General features: G+C 38.7%; 1 protein-coding gene across 3 annotated transcripts in view; it reads right to left on the bottom strand.

Annotated features, from left to right (window-relative positions):
- The window catches only part of ITGB8 (integrin subunit beta 8), a 73,126-nt gene that overhangs the window by 25,551 nt on the left and 26,054 nt on the right, over positions 1-21,521 (bottom strand). For all 3 annotated transcript variants that reach the window (XM_042856359.2, XM_005303147.4, XM_005303148.3), the window contains exons 3-8: positions 18,609-18,783; positions 14,235-14,481; positions 11,540-11,705; positions 6,287-6,445; positions 365-460; positions 185-274 (exon numbers count right to left, since the gene is read on the bottom strand). In XM_042856359.2, coding sequence (XP_042712293.1) covers positions 185-274; positions 365-460; positions 6,287-6,445; positions 11,540-11,705; positions 14,235-14,481; positions 18,609-18,783 — 933 coding nt within the window. The remainder of the gene's footprint in view (positions 1-184; positions 275-364; positions 461-6,286; positions 6,446-11,539; positions 11,706-14,234; positions 14,482-18,608; positions 18,784-21,521) is intronic.

Below are 21,521 nucleotides of genomic sequence, written 5' to 3'. Positions count from 1 at the left end.
TGGACCTCATGCTAGGAATTTCAAAGGAGCCAGGCACCCAACTCCTACTGACTTTCAATAGGAGTTTGGCACCTAACTTCCCTAGGCACCTTTGAAAATCTCAGCTTTAGGCTGTAGTTTATTATATGTAGGAAAACTGCACAAACAAGAAAAAAAAATTACATAATCTTCATGGGAAACATACCTGATAGGCTTCTACCACCAAATCATTGAGATTAGCTGCTTGCGATTCTATTTGTCTTGCGACAGTACCAGGCAACAGAGGCAAAAGATCCTATGAAAAATGCAATAATTTATTCACAATCAGAATCTTAAAATTGCACTTTTAAAAAGAAAGCAATTGCAATTATGACTTTTATCACACCTTATACCAGTGAAACTGGTTTCCTTGAACTGCAAAGATAACATTGATGTTGTTGTCTATCAGTTTTTCAGAAAGTTGCCCAAGAGATGGATGTTCCTGAAAAATAAAATAAATTATAAAAAAGACTTCAGTTTTGGTAGACTAAACCCATTTAAATCATATTCTGTGGTCTCTGAGCAGTAAAATAAACATACATGGGAGTTATTCCAATCTTTGAATACTTAACAAAAAATAAATTAAACACATATGATTCCTGGGAAAGTACAGGGAATTAATCAGGATTTCGTTCAATGCTTCCCAACCTTTTGATAGAGACACCATCTTCCATTGTATTGCTTTATGGGCCATGATCCACCGATGCCAGGCCCTGGTACCACAGTTGTTGCCTATTAACCTTCCTCCCCCACACCTTTCTTGTATTTTTCTGTGCCTGTTTTCTCCTGCCACTACCCATCTATCTCATCTCATTTTTCAGCTTCTTTTTCATTGTTTTTTTCCCTTCTTCTGTTTGCACCACGCTTCTACATTCCCTTGTTCACCAGAAGACAACATGCTACTCAAGATTATGAAAGTGGAAGGACATAGAGGTTGGGGCATTTGGTGGTGTTTCTATAAAGGCAGGCTGCATATGCCTGTTATTGACAAATTAGGTGGCCATGGAAGCAGAGAATAGCTGTGCTAGTGCCAGTATGCGGCTGCTTTCACTTGTGTCAAGGAGGGAAGGGAGGAAGCTCATAATTCAACCACAGGAGGATGCACCTTACCCATCATTGTTGGAGTAAGATAACAGGAGTTATAGACCCATCCCTACCATTGCTTTCTTCCTATTCACATCACTCCCACACACCCCAGACTAATTTAGCACCACCCCTGGGGGCCCACCACTCACGCAGACACACACTGGCTGGATCAAACTCTTAAGTCCAGCAAGGAAATCAGATCTAACAACGGAAAGTGACTTTTTTGCAATATTTGTAGCAAACTTTGGAATAAAAGTTATTTTGGTAGCCCATGTGGCATTTCCACAAAACTCCTACTGTATAGACTATTGTAGAAAAAACTAATGAGAAAACTGAAATAAAATCTACTTATAATAGGTCTCTGTGCTTTTATAAGACAGGACCACCCAAACAGCACAATTGGCCTGTCTGAATGGGGGGAAGGGGAGGAAGTTGTAGAGATGTCATTTATTATGATCACTATGGGATATCAATGGGAAGACCAACTGTACGATTGCAGCTGCAACAGCTCCTGTTTATATTGGCACAGCAGCAAAACACGATGGGTGAAACAGTGCTCAGCTTTACTCAGAACAAGTGCAGTCACAACAGCAGACTGAAAGCCCATTTACCAAAGGAGGAATTGTGAGAGTGGATGCAAGGTGCTTTTTATAGAGTTGCGACACCAAAATGCTCTAGTGTAGACAAGGCTTAGTACAGCTGGTGAAATGCAGTTTATGAATTTGGGTTGAATTCAGTTTGGGCTGAATAAAAAAAATGAGGAAAACAGTTTTGAAAGGATCAAAACAGTTTTGAACTAAAACTGATTATTTCCGGGGGTGGGGTGGGGGGAAATAAATAAAAATCTACTGTGGTTTGAAATAAACTAATTTTTTTTAGTTTGACCACTGAACTCAAAAATCAATTATTCACTCAGCTCTATTTCTGAGTTTGTGAGGCCCAGCCCAGTAGTCAAAATGCAGGAACAAACATTCAAGCAAGGTCAGCCAGCGGCAAATCTGAAATCAATGGCAAAAGCTCTTAACGAGTTCTGTGGGAGCAGGAGTGGGCTCCTAGGCCTGAAGACACAAACTCTTACTTAGATGGGGGGCTCACTGAAGTCTTATGCAAGTAACAGTTTGTAGGATTGGCTCCCAAGTCTATGCCTCAGCTAGTTAATTTATAAGTGCAACTACAGGTTACCTATATTTTCATGTTAACTCATTGTAATGTCCAAATTTGTTATGTCATGTATTAAAATATCATTAGACTTATAGATGACTTTGAAAACCTATTTCTTATTTTAAAAAAATAAGGCCAAAGTAAAAAAAGTCATCTGAAAATTCCAGAGAGACCAAATTTTCTATTATATTACAAACATATTACAATATCATAACAAGGCACAGCTGGCAACAGGATTAGTCATCGACTCCATTCTGCTTCCTGTAAGAATCTTACTATGTTTTATGTATTTTATCTTATCTTTTCTCTCTACTAGCCAGGAAAATGTACTCCCTTTTTAGATAGCCTGTTTAGTTTTAGTTACATCATTGCTCTTTCCCTACTCCAACCTACTGTTTTCTTGAGTTTAGAAGATAATGATCAGAGATATTAAATATTTTAGGGGAGGGAGTGAACTAAGGACATTTCTAATTAAAAAAGGAGAGTCTTCTTTCCTCCCATCACTCATGCTTTCTTGGCGACCTTTAAAAGCCACAAAGAAACAAAGGAAAAAACTGGAAACAATTTCTGTCTTAAAGGGAAGTATTTGTATGTAAATACAGTGGAATCCTCTTAATTCCACAGCTAAGTGAAAACACAAACACACCAATTACACTCTCTTCTATTATTCCCTAGTTGATTTCTAGAGGCTAGTAGGAATATAGCCTGATGGCAAATGGTTCTTCCACTTTGTAAAAATATTGTTGGAAAGTGATCTATAAAGGGAGAAAAATAAAACCAAACACAAATAGGTGTGAGCGCTTTTTCTTTTGTAGGATGTATTTTTAAAGAGGAAAAACAGACATGCCTTCTTTCTACGCCAAAGCAGAAAAGTTTTATTTTTGTTTTTGCTTGTTTTATTAGAAAGTCAGGTCTGTGTCTGTTTTTCTTGGAAGGGTCTCTAGGTGACTACAGGCTAAGTAGGATTATCAAAGGTATCAAGAAAGTAAAACTTAATCAATGGTGAGGAGGAGGACTTTTCCCCCCAGATTTTAAAATATCTTATTAAAAAGTGAGTCCCTCCAGTCCCTTAATTAAGGCAGAATAAAAGGAACCCCCCATCAAAAACAGGGTAGACAAGACTTGAAAATCCTATTCCTATAGTAATTAGAAAACCAGAATCACCTAACTAATCAGTCTGTCCAGGTGTTCTATAAGCAATAAACAGCATCAATCCCTATCTCTCCCAACACCTTTCTGGTCATGCTTAGAAGAAGCCACAACGAATTTGATTTATTAAAAGGGCAGGGAAGCAGCCTGTAGTGCACAAATGAGGACCTAATGATCTACTAGATCAGTGGTTTTCAAACTTCATTGCACCGCAACCCCCTTCTGACAACAAAAATTACTACATGACCCCAGGAGAGGCGACCGAAGCCTGAGATCTCTTGAGCCCCGCCACCCCAGGCAGGGGTGGGGGAGACGAAAGCCAAAGCCTGAGGCCCACTGCTCCGGGTGTGTTTCGGTGGAGGGCGGGGGGGGGCAAATCTGAAGCCCAAGGGCTTTAGCCCCAGGTGGGGGGCCTGTAACCTAGGCCTCACTGCCCAGGGATCTCACTGACCAGGGATGAAGCCCTTGGGCTTCAGTTTTGGCCCCGGGTGGTGAGGTTCGGGCTTCAGCTTCAGCCCTGGGCCCCAGCAAGTCTAACGCCAGCCCTGACGACCCCATTAAAACAGAGTCCTCACCCACAGTTTGAGAACCGCTGTATTAGATCTTTTCCATCTCTAAGATCAGGCTGGCAGGGACCACTGGACATGTCATGTACTCTGTATGGAGAAAAGCTACAGAGAAAAACACAGCAGCGATTTGTGTAGGAAACTGCACAGCAGCCCTGCATGAATAAGCGTTATGCTGCTGAATCACATCTATTCCAAAAAGTCTGATATTGTGAAAGATCCACAGTGTAGAGAAACTCTTTCCCATGTCTACTGCTACACAACTTCCCACATGTCTGCATGCATCAGCCAATGGCAAAACTGGAAAGAGGGTCAGCAGAGCAGTTATATCAAAACATGCCTCACTGTGGGAAATCCATTGATGACTTGCTTTGGGAGGCTAAACCTACTGCCTATTCCACAAAAACTCCACCACAAAAAACTCAGGGCGAGGTTTGACCCCATTTGGAAGTAGCCATGCACAGAAGAGTATGACTCCAAAAGCCTTTAGTTCAGAAAGAGCATTTAAAACCCTTTCTGCAATCAGCAGCCAACCTGTCTTAATCGAGTAGCTCATTTTTTGTTTTGTATTCTACTGGTGACAGTTTCCAGTTGAAAACTGAAGTATTCAGTATTTCAGCTAAATTCTCAACACAGAAAATAATGGACTTGCTTTGTAACAGATAGACTATCTAGAACATCAGAAGAGTCTTTGGCACCAGAGAAAAGTTCAATATTTAAAGCAATTGTTTAATATACAGAGACAAATTCTCCTCTGTTATAGTAGTGCAACTCCTCTGAAGTAAAAGGGGTCACACGCCAGTGGAACTGAAAAGATACTATAGCTCACAAGTATATAGTCTTTCGTTCTGATGAAGGGATTCCTGTGGATTACTTTCATGAAACAGATTAAATGGAATAGTTGTTTACATAATTGGAGCAGTATAACAATACTGAAACCAAACAGGCTAGCTGAAGGGGAATAAACAAGCCTGATAAGCGAGGGGAAATACAAAAGGTGACAGAAGGAGTAAATTAATGAAAGAACATTAGATAATCTGAAATCCAAACAGCCTTCCAGTCAGTCTGCCAAGCTTCTAAACACCCACTTGTTCCGAGAAGCATTTCAGCTTCAATGTCACACACTGTTCTGGAAGGTATTCTACTGCTTTCGTACATACACACTGTTAGCTCTATTGTGCCATTCCTGTGTACACTGGGCTTTTGGGATCAAAGTTAGCCTTGGCATACATAGATGGAATTCCTACTGAGTTAGTGGGGACTACTGCCATCTTACACTACAGCTAAATGTGTGTCTTACAATGTGAGCTCCTGGAGGCAGCAAAGTTGCCTGTTGGCAATGTTTGTCTCATGGACGATGCTGTGTTGCAATGGCACTGCACAAACCAAAGATCCACCTGTCATTTCATATTTCCGGTATCTGCTTATTTATGGTAATGTATCAGTTAGGCAGTGATTCCTATTCTCCCAACTGAACTAAGATTAAGCAATTTCACTAAACCCTACAAATCTGAGAAAAATTGCTTTCCAAAACTATAGAATCTTTCATACATTATTGAAGAAGACTTTTGAAAGCTAAAACAAGCCTGCTGAATATAAACAGGTTATCATTGCATGCCAGTGTATTTGATGCATTTTTTGCACAAATATATAAACCAGTAAGTCATGCCGTGTGGAATTCAGATGTATCTAAAACCGTGCTAACTCTTTAAACCCCTCTGGCACAAGACTCCTTTTAGTGTGCCAAGATTGAATTAGTTTCTTACTATTATTATTATACATCATCTTCCCTGCCTGATTTCTACAAGGCCCTATCCTCTACTCCCTTCAATGCCACAAAGCATCCTCTCTGACCTGAAAGCACTATCAGCACTGTTTGATTTACTAGAACGAGTCTCTACCATATAATGCAAGACTCCTGCAAATTGCTAGCATATTCTTGTGCAGAGTAATGCAACAAAATGATGATTTCCCTCCTTCCTTTTTACATTCTATACAACAGATGCAGGAGATCTATCAGATAGTAACTTACCTCCTAAAAATACCTTATTATATTGTGCTTTGCAGAACACTGCTGACCCCACCAAAATGGATTACTGAAATATTTTACATCCGATAGAAAGGGTGTCAATAATTTTACTTCCATCACACTTGTTCTTGGTTCTACATCCTGCTTACTAAGGCAAATATTAATGTTTTACTAATTTAAGTAGACGCATCAGTTTAGTGTCAATTTAAAATCTTGATTTTTAAATTTGACAATGCATTGGCTTCCCAAAGGTAAGAAAGTATGACATATACCTTACCATACTTGTAGCTTTGATGTACACATTATCTTTCAGATGGCAATTTCCATCATTGGGAATTACTATCCCGGCCAATTTACTATCAAGGGCCAGATGAGAGGTCTGATCTGTCATCACAAGAAGTAATCGCTTTGCTTCTTTGCGCCAACCAATATGGCTCTAAAAGAAAAAAAGTAAGCATGAGAATGAAATTTAACTCTTTTAATTCTATAAATGGTAAATATGTCTATGGAAGTCCAGTGTAAGTCTATTTTCAGGTACTGCACTGCTTAAAAGCAAAACATAAGCACTGAAGCTGAGAGCGTAAGCACACACTCAAGGCAGATGAAGTAGTTAAAGCACTAATTCTTTACATATGGGGCTGGGTATTTATCCTGATCCTGCAAAGTACTTATGTGAGCAAAGTTCTGCACATGTTTAAATGCTTTAAAGGATTTGAGGCATAGGGTTAGCAAGTCCACAAGAAGTGAGTTCTGTTAATTTCAATCCATCTTGGAGCAGATGGATTTATTTTCCATTGACTTGTCTCCTCTCCCCCGCCTCCCTTTTTAAAAAAAAAGAGACATCACCCATAAAAATTGAGTCCGAAATATTTGTTGTGCAATATACGTGTTGGTATAACACGTATATTGTATATTGTTGGGGGGGAGGGATAGCTCAGTGGTTTGAGCATTGGCCTATTAAACCCAGGGTTGTGAGTTCAATCCTTGAGGGGGCCATTTAGGGAACTGGGATAAAAATCTGTCTGGGGATTGGCCCTGCTTTGAGCAGGGGGTTGGACTAGATGATCTCCTAAGGTCCCTTCCAACCCTGATATTCTATGATAACACAACTGCAAAATTCCATTTGTGATGTTAGTACCTATCAACTCAACTGCACAGTGTTTGTAAAATTCTTTGATTTGAGATCACTACGTAGAAGAAACACACAAAGCAATTCTCTGAATGAATGCAACACATTTTTGAATATACTTAATGATACCAGAGTCAAAATAAGAGAAACACTGTTTTTTTGTAAATTCCTTACACGTCTCAAAAGGGACACAAAACATAGCATCAGTTAGGATATTGCATCCATTCTACTCAACAAAATTTAACATGAAAAAAAATCACAACTATCAATCATGGGCGCCAGGTTTGTGTAATTTTTGGTGGTGCCCAGAACGGATCCAAACAGAGCCGTCCAGTCCATAGGACGGACCAGGTCAACCGCCCTAGGCCCCGCACTTTGGGGGAGCCCCACGCTTCAGAGGGACACGGGATCCAGGGTGGCGCCTGGCGTTGGCAGCAGCGAGCGACCCGGCCCCAACCTGTTCTGCCCCGCCGGCTCCCAGCGTTGCTCGGTGAAGGGGTGGAAGCTGTAAAGAGGCGGGGGGTTAGGGGAAGAGTTGGAATGGGGGCGGAGGCAGAGCAGGGATGGGAAGAGGTGGGGCTAGCTGGGGCCAGGTCGCTCGCTGCTGCTGGCAGCATCATGTATGACATCAAGTTCAGCATCAGGTATGACACCCAGACATTCGGCAACCCAGGCATATATTCAGCTGGGCTGCAGAGCCAGCCTGTGGCTCCTTCTAGCTGGAAAGGGGTGCTGTGGTGCCTGCTCTGTCAAAATTTGTGCAGCTCCATGTCCTAACCTGCCACTGCTTGGGACAGGGTATGTCAACAGTAAGATAAAGTTTACGGGCATATGCAAATGAGTCCATTACATAACTGGATAAAATGTCACATGGAGCTGCACAAAACTTATTAGCTATGACTCTGAGAAGCACAGACCAAAGGATGGTGAGTTGTAGGATGGGAAAAGAGTGGGCTGTGAAGTATTATCCTAAATAATTAAGCTAAACTACACTTGTAAAAATTAAGTGACCAGAGAACGTATCATGATATGGTATCTTTTATTTTTCCTCTCAGATTTTTTCATTCACTCTCTAATTTGTAAAAATGGTAATTGGCAACGAGTCTCCTACTCAGAGCAAGTTAGAAAGTTCTGCTCTATGAAAAAATTAGTTTGTATTAATTAACTTACAGCTCACACTTGTTGTTATGAAATGCACATTGTTCTCATCCATTTTAGTCCACAATTCAATTAACAGGAAGGACTGTCTATACTCATGAATGTTTCCATTCTATTATTTTTGGAAGCATATAACCCCTTTCGAACTTGAATGTCAGAGGTATGGAATGTATCCAGTGATCAACCTTTAAAAGCAAGAAAGCTTTTCAGTGCTTCAAAGTTATTTTTGTAGCAGCTGTGAACAGGACTTCTATGTTTTGTGTTTATTTTCCCGCTTTACACTCTTCATCTTTTTAATATAAAGAAGCCGAAAGTTAATCTGTTTTTGGTGGGGTGTTTTTTGTGTGATTATTCTCTCAACTCATTCCCCTGTCCTAAAAGAAAAGGTATAAATGGATAAAAGAGAAGATCCATGAAAAAGAAGCCTGATCCTCTTGACATGAACAGCACCATTGTCCAGAAGTCCTACCAGCTAAGCTGGACAGGCATTGCATTGCTTGACAAAGCAAAAAGCAAGAGGACTGGATGGACACTGAACTTTGTGTGTCATGTAGATCTTTCCTCATTCTTTTCTACTTCGAGGAGTATGAAAATATTTCTGTAGCCATGCAGTAAGGCATGCAGTAAGGTGAAATGCATCTGTATGCTAAAACCATACAAGGCAATGACAATTTAGTACTCAAATATTTTCTAAAATGGAGGATTTTAGAAAGTTCAAACCACATATGCAGCCCTTAGAACAAAGGTAGAGGGAGGATTCTGTATTGCTCAGTGGGATCCTCCATTGGTCAGCTGAAGAGCAGGTCCGCTCTTTAAAGAGCCTAAAACTGTTACATTGGATTTTATCATTATTGTGTCTCATTGATTTAAAAATATCAAATATGTTCAGTTTATATATTTACAGTTAGTTGTTTCTAACTGCCAACCCTGAAAATCCAACCCGTGACAGGAGAATCAAGATTGGAATTTTCCATTACCAATAATAAAAGTTTTCAGGCCAAATCTGATCCTCAGTTACACTCATTCAACTCCTGACTTTAAATTACACCTTTAATAACTTGTGTAAATGCAATGTTGGAGCTTAGTAAATAATTCTGTTGATACAGGAGAACTTGCTCCCAGCTCTGTCTCCCAGTGCGGTGTTGACTCTGCTGTGCTAATAGGAATAAGACACAGTAAAACTTATTTTTGTTACCGAAATCAGCACACTTGCATTGGATCACACACACACGGACCAAATATGTTAAGTAGGAAAATGCCATTTTTACTAGGGCTGTCAAATGATTAACAAAATGAATCATGATTAATCACACTGTTAAGCAATAATGGAATACCATTTATTTAAATATTTTGTATGTTTTCTACATTTTCAAATATATTGATTTCAATTACAACACAGAAAAGTGTAGTGTTCACTTTATATTTATTTTTATTATAAATATTTGTGCTGTAAAAAACAAAATAGTATTTTTCATTTCACCAAAAACAAATACTGTAGCACAATCTCTTTATCATGAAAGTTGAACTTACAAATGTAGAATTATGTACAAAAAAAACTGCATTCAAAAATAAAAAACATAAAACTTTAGAGCCTACAAGTCCACTCAGTCCTACTTCTTGTTGAACCAGTCACCCAGACAATCAAGTCTGTTCACATTTACAGGAGATAATACTGCCCACTTCTCATTTACAATGTCACCTGAAAGTGAGAACAGGCATTTCCCATGGCAGTGTTGTAGCCGGCGCCACAAGATATTTATGTGCCAGATAAGCTAATGATTCATATGTCCCTTCATGCTTCAACCACCATTCCAGAGGACATGAGTCCATGCTGATGACGGGTTCTGCTCGATAACGATCCAAAGCAGTGCAGACCGACGCATGTTCACTTTTATCATCTGAGTCAGATGCCACCAGCAGAAGGTTGATTTTCTTTTTTGGTGGTTCATGGTCTGTAGTTTCTGTATCAGAGCGTTGCTCTTTTAAGACTTCTGAAAGCATGCTCCACCCCTTGTGCCTCTCAGATTTTGGAAGGCACTTCAGATTCTTAAACCTTGGGTTGAGAGCTGTAGCTATCTTTAGAAATCTCACATTGGTACCTTCTTTGCGTTTTGTCAGATCTGCAGTGAAAGTGTTCTTAAAACGAACAACATGTGCTGGGTCATCATCCAAGACTGCTAGAACATGAAATACATGACAGAATGCGGGTAAAACAGACAAGGAGGCATACTATTCTTCCCCAAGGAGTTCAGTCAAAATTTAATTAATGCATTATTTTTTTAACGAGTGTCATCAGCATGGAAGCATGTGGTGGCTGAAGCATAAAGGGGCATATGAATGTTTATCACATCTGGTAAACACATAAATAACTGGCAATGCCGGCTACAAAAGTGCCATGTGAATGTCTGTTCTCAATTTCAGGTGACACTGTAAATAAGGAACCAGCAGCATTATATCCCGTAAATGTAAACAAACTTGTTTGTCTTAGCGAGTGGCTGAATAAGAAGTAGGACTGAGTGGACTTGTAGGCTCTAAAGTTTTACATTGTTTTGTTTTTGAGTGAAGTTACGTAACAAAAAAAAAATCTACATTTGTAAGTTGCACTTTCACAATAAAGGGTACTTGTTTACCTGTTTCACATTACGGTACTTGTCTGAGGTGAACTGAAAAATACTACTCTCTCTTTTGTTGATCATTTGTACAATGCAAAGATTTGTTATAAAAATAATAATATAAAGTGAGCACTGTACACTTTGTATTCTGTGTTGTATTTGAAATTAATATATTTGAAAATGTTGAAAAACATCTATAATATTTAATAAATTTCAATTGGTATTCTATTGTTTAATAGTGTGATTAAAATGGCAATTAATCATGATATATTTTTGTAATCCTGATTAATTTTTTTGAGTTAATTGCATGAGTTAACTGCGATTAATCAACAGCCCTAATTTTTCCATAACCTTTTTTCCCCATACAAGAGCCACATCAATTATCAGCACTTAAAGGGATTCCTCTACTCAGTCCTCCTCCAGCAAGAGGACATTCACCGGGAGCCTTGATGACGGCTTGGAGATTGGAAAGGGGCTGGGGGGAAATGTCATGCCTCTGTCAGGCATAAAGTTGCTAAGGAGCATGATTATTATATTATAAATGGCTCAGTATCATTGAGAACAGAAACAATGATAAATACAGATCTGTTGCTGAACTGCCATTCAGTTCTTTGTTCAGAAATCTCCTTACCTGGCACACAGCTGCCTGAAGCATAGCATCAAACCCTCCTTCAGGTGTATCAATATTCCCAGAGATCTTTTGTTTATTCACTGCATTTTTGAACTCTGCTATGTTGTCAGTCAGAGACAGCACATGAATGTAGCCATGAGGTGGCATACAATCTAACTTATAATCACTGTAGGAGAAAACAAAGCAAGCCCAACATATTATATTATTTAAAAATAATTTTAATAACTCCAGTACTAGATGGGTTTTATGGAACATGTAAATATAGATATTTTGAAAAAATATATATATATTTATAAAAGAATCTTTATTAGACTCGCTTGAACTAGAAATATTTCTAGTTTATGTTGAACAAAAATTAGTGCACGTTTTTTTTCTTCTAGTTATGTGAAAAGTATACCCAATCCTAATTGCTTTCATGCAATCATAACAAAAAATAAACAATGCTGAAGTATAGAATTTAATGTACAGCAAAATACGGCAAGAGACAGTATAACCTCAAAAAGAACATTATCCCTTTGGAATCCCTAAGAAAGGGAACAATTTGACTTCACATTTAATTTTTTTGTGTCCTGATAAAGAAATACTACACACTAAGGACCAGATCCTGTAACAATTTCACATGACTATGAGCTACAGAATCAAAACCTAAAAACCCATCAACTCTAAAGGGCATAAACATATGAATATACCTCACATTGAGATTAATAATAGTTACATAGCCACACAGATGGAAGACTATGTTCTCAAATTCTCAGAGGTTAAACAATTTTTATCACTTTATGTTAAGGAAGCTTTGAGTAAGAGATAGCTGAGCTAATTCCAGAACCCATAGATTAGGCCCTTTTTCTGTAACACAGTTAAGCATTGACTTCAGTGGGACTGAGGCACCTACATAAGTGCTTAAATGATTCAGAGACACAGTTCCTGATCCAAAGCCCATGAAATAATAGAAAAGATGCCCATTGATTTAAATGGACTTGGGTTCAGGCCCTTACAGTAGAGCTAATACCTAGCAACAAGTACAGTAATTCCTCACTTAACATTGTAGTTATGTTCCTGAAAAATGTGACTAAGCGAAACAATGTTAAGCGAATCCAATTTCCCCATAAGAATTAATGTAAATGAGGGGGTTAGGTTCCAGGGAATTTTTTTTCAACAGACAAAAGACATATACACACACACACACACACACAAGACTGTATATATATACACACACACAGTATAAGTTTTAAACAAACAATTTAATACTGGTACACAGTGATGATGATTGTGAAGCTTGGTTGAGGTGGAGGAGTCAGAGGGTGGGATATTTCCCAGGGAATGCCTTACTGCTAAATGATGAACTAGCAATTGGCTGAGCCGTCAAGGGTTAACTCTCACACTCTACAAGGCAGCAAGAATGGAGGGAGGGGAGACAGCATTGCAGACAGAGACACACACTGTGTGTGAGAGAGAGAGAGATGCGCATTTCCCCTTTAAGTACGCTGACCCTACTCTTAAATATACTGCTTTTTTAATTAGATCAGCTTGCTGAGACCGCAGCTGCTGCCAGCAAGCTCCCTCTGTCCTGAGCCCTATCGTGTGTCCCCCCTGCTCTATGGAAGATGGGGTAAGTGGGGTGCAGGAGCGGGGATGGGACGGACACCCTGACATTAGCCCCCCTCTTTCTCCCCTCCCTCCCGCACAGCAAGCAGGAGTCTCAGGAGCTCCAAGGCAGAGGACAGGAGCAGCACATGGCAGTGGGGGGAGGGACTGCTGAACTGCCGGCAATTGATAGCCTGCTGGGCAGCTGCTGCACAAGGAACTTAGGGGAGTGGGCAGCTGATAGGGGGGCTGTCGGTCCACCCTGGTTCCAAGCCCCCACTGGCTAGTTAAAACGGGCTGCTCTTCCTGCAAGCAGTGGACAAAGCAGGTGGCTGCCAAACGAAGTTAGAAGGGAGCATTGCACAACTTTAAACGAGCATGTTCCCTAATTGATCAGCAACGTAACGAAACAACGTTAACCAGGACGACTTTAAGTGAGGAGTTACTGTATATATGATGTAAAAAAGATTAATATTAATTATTCACAAACAATCTGATTTACATATAAGGGTATTTGGATTTGTTGTGTGGAGTCTTGTTCTGTAGCGGTTATGGACAGTGATCCCTCACCTTACATGCATGTTGAATACAAGGAATAAAGTCTGTGACATGCAAAAATAATTGGTCCAATCCTGTACTTCTCACTTGGGGAAAATGAGGGTTTAGCCAAGTAAGAATGGCAGAAGCAAACCCAAAAGGTTCTTATTTTGTTCGTTAAATAGACTGGGAGAAATATGTAATACAGGGATGAAAGGGAAAATGTAAAGGAAAGCATTTTAACACACAAGTTTTGAAAGTACTGTAACTAGAAAATAAACATGCAAAATAATCAATCACAATATCTGACTGTTTTAAACACAAAAGCAAAATATACAAAACATATGCCTTGAGCGGTTCTGAAATTTTAAAATAATCACCGAATACTGCGTGAAAGAAGCCTTTTTTTTCTTAAGAAAGAGAACACTGCTGGGAAACCAAGCTGATATCAAAGAGAAAGACTCACTGTGAAGTTTTAAAAAAATTATAATGTAGCATAACATGTTAATTAAGTTCTTATTCATACAGTTTTTCTCACTTGGCATTACCCAAATAAACACACATGATTACATACCTGCACTGATTATGGATTCTTTCTGGGTGAATGCTAATATAGGGTGACACAGTCTTGTCCACATATGATCCAAAGCCAAGTCGAAAATCAAGAGATATATTTGCCATCTTTTTAGATAAATCAAATCCAACAGAATTTAATTTTTCTATGTTGTTGTGCATAGAAGCTGAGACATCAACTAAATAATAAAGGTCCACCGGATACTTCTCTAGAGGATGGACTTTTAACATAAAGCTTGCTTTACCTCCTGGTTAAAAGGAAACAAACAAATGTATTACATATTTTCAAATGGACCCTTTTAAAAATACTGCAAATTTACCTTTAATGTTTCAGGCACTATAAACATTTGCAGGCAAACAGAAAAAATAAATTAAAAAAGTCAAAGAGGGTTTTAAATGTACATCAAAAATAAATCTTAAAGGTCCTGTTATAAAACTTATGTAGCTGGTCTCCTATATGGGTTATTGTTAAAAATGGGCCTTTCCCTATTATCTTTTAAATTCTTGATTACACAATCCATTTGGCATTATACCAGACAGGAACCATGACTCAAAAACTGAAAGAATTTCAATCACTTCAAGGATGACAGTTTCTAACTGTACCATTTTACTTGGCTAACAAATGGGTCTGTATCCCCATGAGGGGTGTGTCTAAATCTATAGGTATTATATTTACACATATCCCAAAGAGAACAGGACCTGAAATGCCTAGTTATGTAAGGCTTCAAGTTTTCCATTACATTAGTGCTAAAGAAGTCAATGAGAAATCTTTCAAGGATTAAAGAAAAACTAAATGTGAGTTTAAGAAGAAAAATCCCTATGCTGACCTCAGACAAAAACAAACACAGGTAACCTTTTATCTCAGGATGTCAAATGTCTGTCTGTCCCACAGAGCCACATTACAATCTCTTATGTAACAAAAATCACTAACCTTTAAAAAGATCAGCCTATTGCATTATTATTTGTTGTTTTTGCAATGCCAGCAAAAAACAGCAACATGAATACACAACTGGGTAGCATTTAATTTCAACATTGTGAGGGTTTAAATTATTTGTTATTTCACAGCACCCAAAAAATATGCTAGACACTTCACAGAATAAATAAGATGGCATTATCCCTTCATAAGTATCTTATAATCTAGTATGATATGACACAGTAAGGAAATAGCAAACCAATAGGGAGGGACAAGTGCAGGATAGAAGTTACAGCAGAGATTATTGTAGCTGCTCAATAAAAGCTAGTGTGCAACATGCTTGACCAGAAGCTATTTAAAAAAAAAATCATAAAAAATGTGGCTATGCATTTATGCCAGATATTAGTCTATAATGACACTGCTAGACAAGATCCTCAGCTGGTGTTAATTGGTGAAGTTCCGTTGACTTTAACAGAGCTATTGCAATTTACACCAACTGAGGATCTGCCCCATTGAGTTAAAATGAAAACTGCAAATATATCTATTTTAAAGGCAATTTACCTGATGATTTTTTGGGGGGGAGGGTTAAGGACAGGGAGGGGTATATGTGAACATTTTCCGTCTGAAAATTCCAGCTTTTGTCCATGACCAGCTCTTGTATGAACAAAAGGAAATTTCAGTATGCTGAAACTCCACCTTTATGCTTCCTACTTGCCAATGAAAACATTTTTTTTTAAATGAACCTCACAGTCTTTAATTTGCAATGCAACTCCCACGATGTAAAATATTTTGTCATAAATAGAGCTTTTATTTTCTTCCACATAAATCCTAGCTTTTCTGATTACGTAAGTGAATCCTAAAAGCCAGGATTAAAAACAAAACAAAAATCCTTCACACACACACACACACACACACACACACACACACACACACACTTTTATTCTGCATAACATACCATACAAACGCCATATAGCGAGCCAAATTCCTTCCACAGTTATACCTATGCAACACCACTGGGTATAACTAAGGGCAGACTGTGGCCAATCTATTCAATTCTGAGTCTTAGCACCATAGGCAATTTCAGTCTTATGCCTCTCTTGAGCAAAAACCAGCAGTTGCTCTTACTCTGTAAAACTTTGTGACGTGGACAGATGTTCATTTAGGACTAGGAGAGGATCTCTAAGCTTCTTTTCATTTATAAAAAGCAGATGACTTAAACCAGCTTTTCAGAAGGTTGCGTTCCACATTAGCCCAAAACATTTCAGAGCCCCTAAAATAATTTAATGACAGCTGTTAGAGAGGCCCAGATTCCGAGACCCCTACTCAGCCTGAATTCCACCTTACTCTACAAGTAGTCCTACTGCAGTCAATGGGATTTCTAGAGAAGTAAAGTATGATTCAGTGTGACTAAGGGTATCAGAATGTGACCCACCATTTTAATAATTTGAGGGGTGGAAAAGGTGGACGGCTAACTTTCACTTGTGCTTCACTCCTGCAGTAAGACTTGAAGATGACTCAGATCTAATTCCCTTAATGCTTTTCTACAGAAGGCCCATCTTCCTCGTTAAATGTGGAATTGTCTTTGTGATGGTGGCTATTCTCCTTCTGTAGGCTACAGGGAGTTGAAGGACACACCATCACACATATTTGAGTTGGTCAGACAAAGACTTTCCATTCATTTGAGGACAAGTTTAGGTGTACAGAGGTACCTGGGAAGTTATTCCCTATATCAACTTTAGGCGCCTTTGCAAGCAGATAGTAAATGTGAACAAAAAACAAACAAAATATAGGGCCATCAAGTGATTAAAAGAATTAATCACGATTAATCACGTGATTAAAAAAATTAATCACGTAATAATAGAATAACATTTATTTAAATACTTTTGGATGTTTTCTACATTTTCAAATATGCTGATTTCAATTACAACACAGAATACAAAGTGTACAGTGCTCACTTTATATTTATTTTTATTACAAATATTTGCACTGTAAAAAACAAAAGAAAATATTTTTCAATTCACGTAATTCAAGTACTGTAGTGCAATCTCTTTATTATGAAAGTTGAACTTACAAATGTAGAATTATGTACAAAAAAACCCTATTCAAAAATAAAACCATGTATAACTTTAGAGTCTACAAGTCCACTCAGTCTTACTTCAGCCAATCAAGTTTGGTTACAATTTGCCGGAGACAATGCTGCCCGCTTCTTGTTTACAATATCACCTGAAAGTGAGAACAGGAGTTTGCGTGGCACTGTTGTAGCAGGCGTCGCAAGATATTTATGTGCCAGATGCACTAAAGATTCATATGTCCCTTCATTCTTCAACCACCATTCCAGAGGACATGCATCCATGCTGATGATGTGTTCTGCTCGATAACAATCCAAAGCAGAACAGACCAACGCATGTTCATTTTCATCATCTGAGTCAGATGCCACTAGCAGAAGGCTGACTTTCTTTTTTGGCGGTTCGGGCTCTGTAGTTTCCACATCTGAGTGTTGCTCTTTTAAGACTTCTGAAAACATGCTCCACACCTCGTCCCTCTCAGATTTTGGAAGGCACTTCACATTCTTAAACCTTGGGAGTGCTGTAGCTATTTTTAAAAATCTTACATTGGTACCTTCTTTGCGTTTTGTCTTAAAACGAACAACATGTGCTGGGTCATCATCCAAGACTGATATAACATGAAATATATGGCAGAATGTGGGTAAAACAGAACAGGAGACATACAATTCTCCCCAAAGGAATTCAGTCTCAAATTTAATTAATGCATTTTGTTTTTAACGAACATCATCAGCGTGGAAGCATGTTCCCTGAAATGGTGGCCGAAGCATGAAGGGGCATATGAATATTTAGCATATCTGGGATGTAAATACTTTGCAACACTGGCTACAAAAGTGCCAAGCGAACGCCTGTTCTCACTTTCAGGTGACATTGTAAATAAGAAGCAGACAGAAGTATCTCCTGTAAATGTAAACAAACTTGTTCAGCTAATTGCTAAGACAAACAAGAAGTAGGACTGAATGGACTTGTAGGCGCTAAAGTTTTACATTGTTTTGTTTTTGAGTGTAATTATGTAACAAAAATAATCTACATTTGTAAATTCAACTTTCATGATAAAGAGATTGCACTACAGTACTTGTATGTGGTGAATTGAAAAATATTATTTCTTTTGTTTATCATTTTTATAGTGCAAATATTGGTTATCAAAAATAATAATATAAAGTGAGCACTGTACACTTTTTATTCTGTGCTGTAATAGAAATCAATGTACTTGAAAATGTAGAAAAACTATACCCATAGGAACATTGCAGTTATACTTCTACAAATAGTTTTATAGATGAAAGATAGTTAGTTTCATTCTTCTAAATAACAATTACAGCCATTGCCTCACAGACTGGATTGAAGCGTCCCTGAATTTAGTTTAGATTTAATACAGTAGCAATGCTTTAGATAACCAAACCTGGACGCAGTTGGATTGAAACCTCTCCCGGTGTTACTTGTGTATTTGCCTTGTGGTCGCTGGGTATTGTTACACGAATGGTGGGATTTTCTATAAATTCTGATTGGCAGCCTTTTTTTATTAAATTAAAAACCATGTCACATCGTCCCTTCTGTGTTGCTCCTGCCATGAAATCCTGGTTGAAAAGAGGCAAAAAGTACAAGCCATTTTAAGTTAGAAAATACATAATCTTCAAAGGAAACCAAGTTACCAAATAACAAGTGTTTCAAACAATAGAACATGCTACTATAATTGCAAAGACTGTTGTGCAAGGCCATGGAAACCACATGTTTTTAATAAGAACAATAACAAGAAAATATTTAAAATAGAAGTTAAAGAAAAATAATTTTAGATTTAAAGGACAAAACTTTTTGAATAGAGAGGATTTTGCACTTTTAGAACAAGCTGCCTTTGGAAAAAGAATGGTATGCACTGTCATTATGTCACTGTAAAATTGTTTGTGCTACGTTCACTAAAGCAGTTCCACCAAAGTAGTGTGAGCCACACTTACTATTTTACTTCAAAATGTACTGCTCATTTCTCAGAAAAAGTCTACTGGAAATTTTGTTTAAGACAATATTTTCAAAATTAGGACCAATATCTATAGTTAAGTTGCTCAACAAGTGGCCAGATTTTCAAGTGTGCTGGAAACTCAGCAGCTCCCACTGAGGCCAGTGGGAACTGCCAGATTTTTGAAAGTCTTTTGTAAGGGGCATGAAGGGTTATTTGAGTGTTTGGTGAGGAGGAAGCCTACTACATCTTCCTAGCAATTGCACAACTGCATATGAGCTGTACTGTGCTCAAAACAGAGGTGAAGTTCTATGACCCATGCAATACAGGATGACAGACTATATAATTTAATGGTCCCTTCTGGCCCATTAAAAATCTACAAGCTGATGAGCCCATCTGTTCCCCCTATATAAGCCATAAGAGACAGTTATGCCAGTATCCTCTTGTTTTGTGGTTGCCTGTGTATGGGGCAGGAAATGTTTTAAATAGAGCTGTTGATTAATCACAGTTAACTCATGCAATCAACTCAACAAAATTAATCACGATTAATCACAGTTTTAATTGCACTTTAATAGAATACCAATTTAAATGTATTAAATATTTTTCTACATTTTCAAATACAACAGATTACAAAGTGTACAGTGCTCACTTTATATTTATTTTTGATTATGAGCATTTGCACTGTAAAAAAAGAAATAGTATTTTTCAATTTACCTCATACAAGTACTATAGTGCAATCTCTTTATCATGAAAGTAGAACTTACAAATGTAGAATTATGTACAAAATATAACTACACTCAAAAACAAAACTATGTAAAACTTTAGAGCGGGCAAGTGTACTCAGTCCTACTTCTTATTCAGCCAATCACTAAGACAAACAAGTTTGTTTACATTTACAGGAGATAATGCTGCCGGCTCCTTATTTACAATGTCACCTGAAATTGAGAACAAGCATTCACATGGCACTTTTGTAGCCGGCATTGCCAGGTATTTACGTGCCAGATATGCTAAACATTCATATGCCCCTTCATGCTTTGGCCACCATTCCAGAGGACATGCTTCCATGCTGATGATGCTTTTTAAAAAAATAATGTGTAAAATTTGTGACTAAACAACTTGGGGAGAATTGTATGTCTCCCAGTCTGTTCTACCCACATTTTGCCATATATTTCATGTTATAGCAGTCTTGGATGATGACCCAGCACATGTTGTTCATTTTAAGAACACTTTCACTGCAGATTTGACAAAACACAAAAATGTGAGATTTCTAAAGATAGTCACAGCACTCGACCCAAAGTTTAAAAGCTGAAGTGCCTTCCAAAATCTGAGAGGGACGAGGTGTGGAACATACCTTCAGAAGTCTTAAAAGAACAACACTCTGATGCAGAAACTACAGGGACTGAGTGGACTTGCAGGCTCTAAAGTTTTACATTGTTTTGTTTTTGAATGCAGTTATATTTTGTACATAATTCTACATATATAAGTTCAATTTTCATGATAAACCAGATTGCACTACAGTACTTGTATTAGGTAAACTGAAAATACTATTTCTTTTTCTTTTTTTCTTTACAGTGCACATATTCATAATCAAAAATAAATATAAGGTGAGCACTGTACACTTTGTATTCAATGTTGTAATTGAAATAAATATATTTGAAAATGTAGAAAACTTCAAAAAATATTTAAATAAATGGTATTTCATTATTGTTCAATTGCGCGATTAATCCCATATTTACTTCTTTTAATCTCTTGACAGACGTAGTTTTAAATTGTCAAAATACTGGGAGATGTGGATGACAGCAAAAGGGAGTTTTTGTAAAGGAGCTCTCCCTTGTATATAGCTCCAAAACTTTTAGACAGAGGTGGGTTTGGGTTTGTTTCCCCCGCTCCCCAATTCCAAAATCTTAGGGATGGCTTGAGTGTCAGACTAAGCAAACTATAGAATAGGGGTCGGCAACCTACGCACGCGTGCCAAAGGTGGCACGCGAGCCGATTTTTAATGGCACACCGAGGTCCCGGCCGCCGGCCCGGCTCAGCCCGCTGCCGGCCTGGGTGAAGGGAACCCCAGGCCGGTAGCGGGCTGAGTGGAGCCGGCGGCTGAGACCCCGGCTGGCAGGATCCACTGGCCAGAACTCCAGACCGGCAGCGGGCTGAGCGGGGCCCTGGCCCTGCTCAGTCCGCTGCCAGCCCAGGGTTGTGGACGCCAGTCCCCCTTAGCCCGCTGCTGGCCTGAATGGACGGAACCCCGAGCTGGCAGTGGGCTGAGTGGGGCCAGCGGCTGGAACCCCGACTGGCAGGAGCCGGTGGACGGAACTCCAGACCGGTGGCGGGCTGAGCCGCTCAACCCGCCACCGCTCTGGGGTT

Source organism: Chrysemys picta, chromosome 2 (assembly GCF_011386835.1).
Source record: "Chrysemys picta bellii isolate R12L10 chromosome 2, ASM1138683v2, whole genome shotgun sequence".
Taxonomy (NCBI): Eukaryota; Metazoa; Chordata; order Testudines; family Emydidae; genus Chrysemys; species Chrysemys picta.
This window is presented reverse-complemented; position numbering and strand designations above follow the sequence as displayed.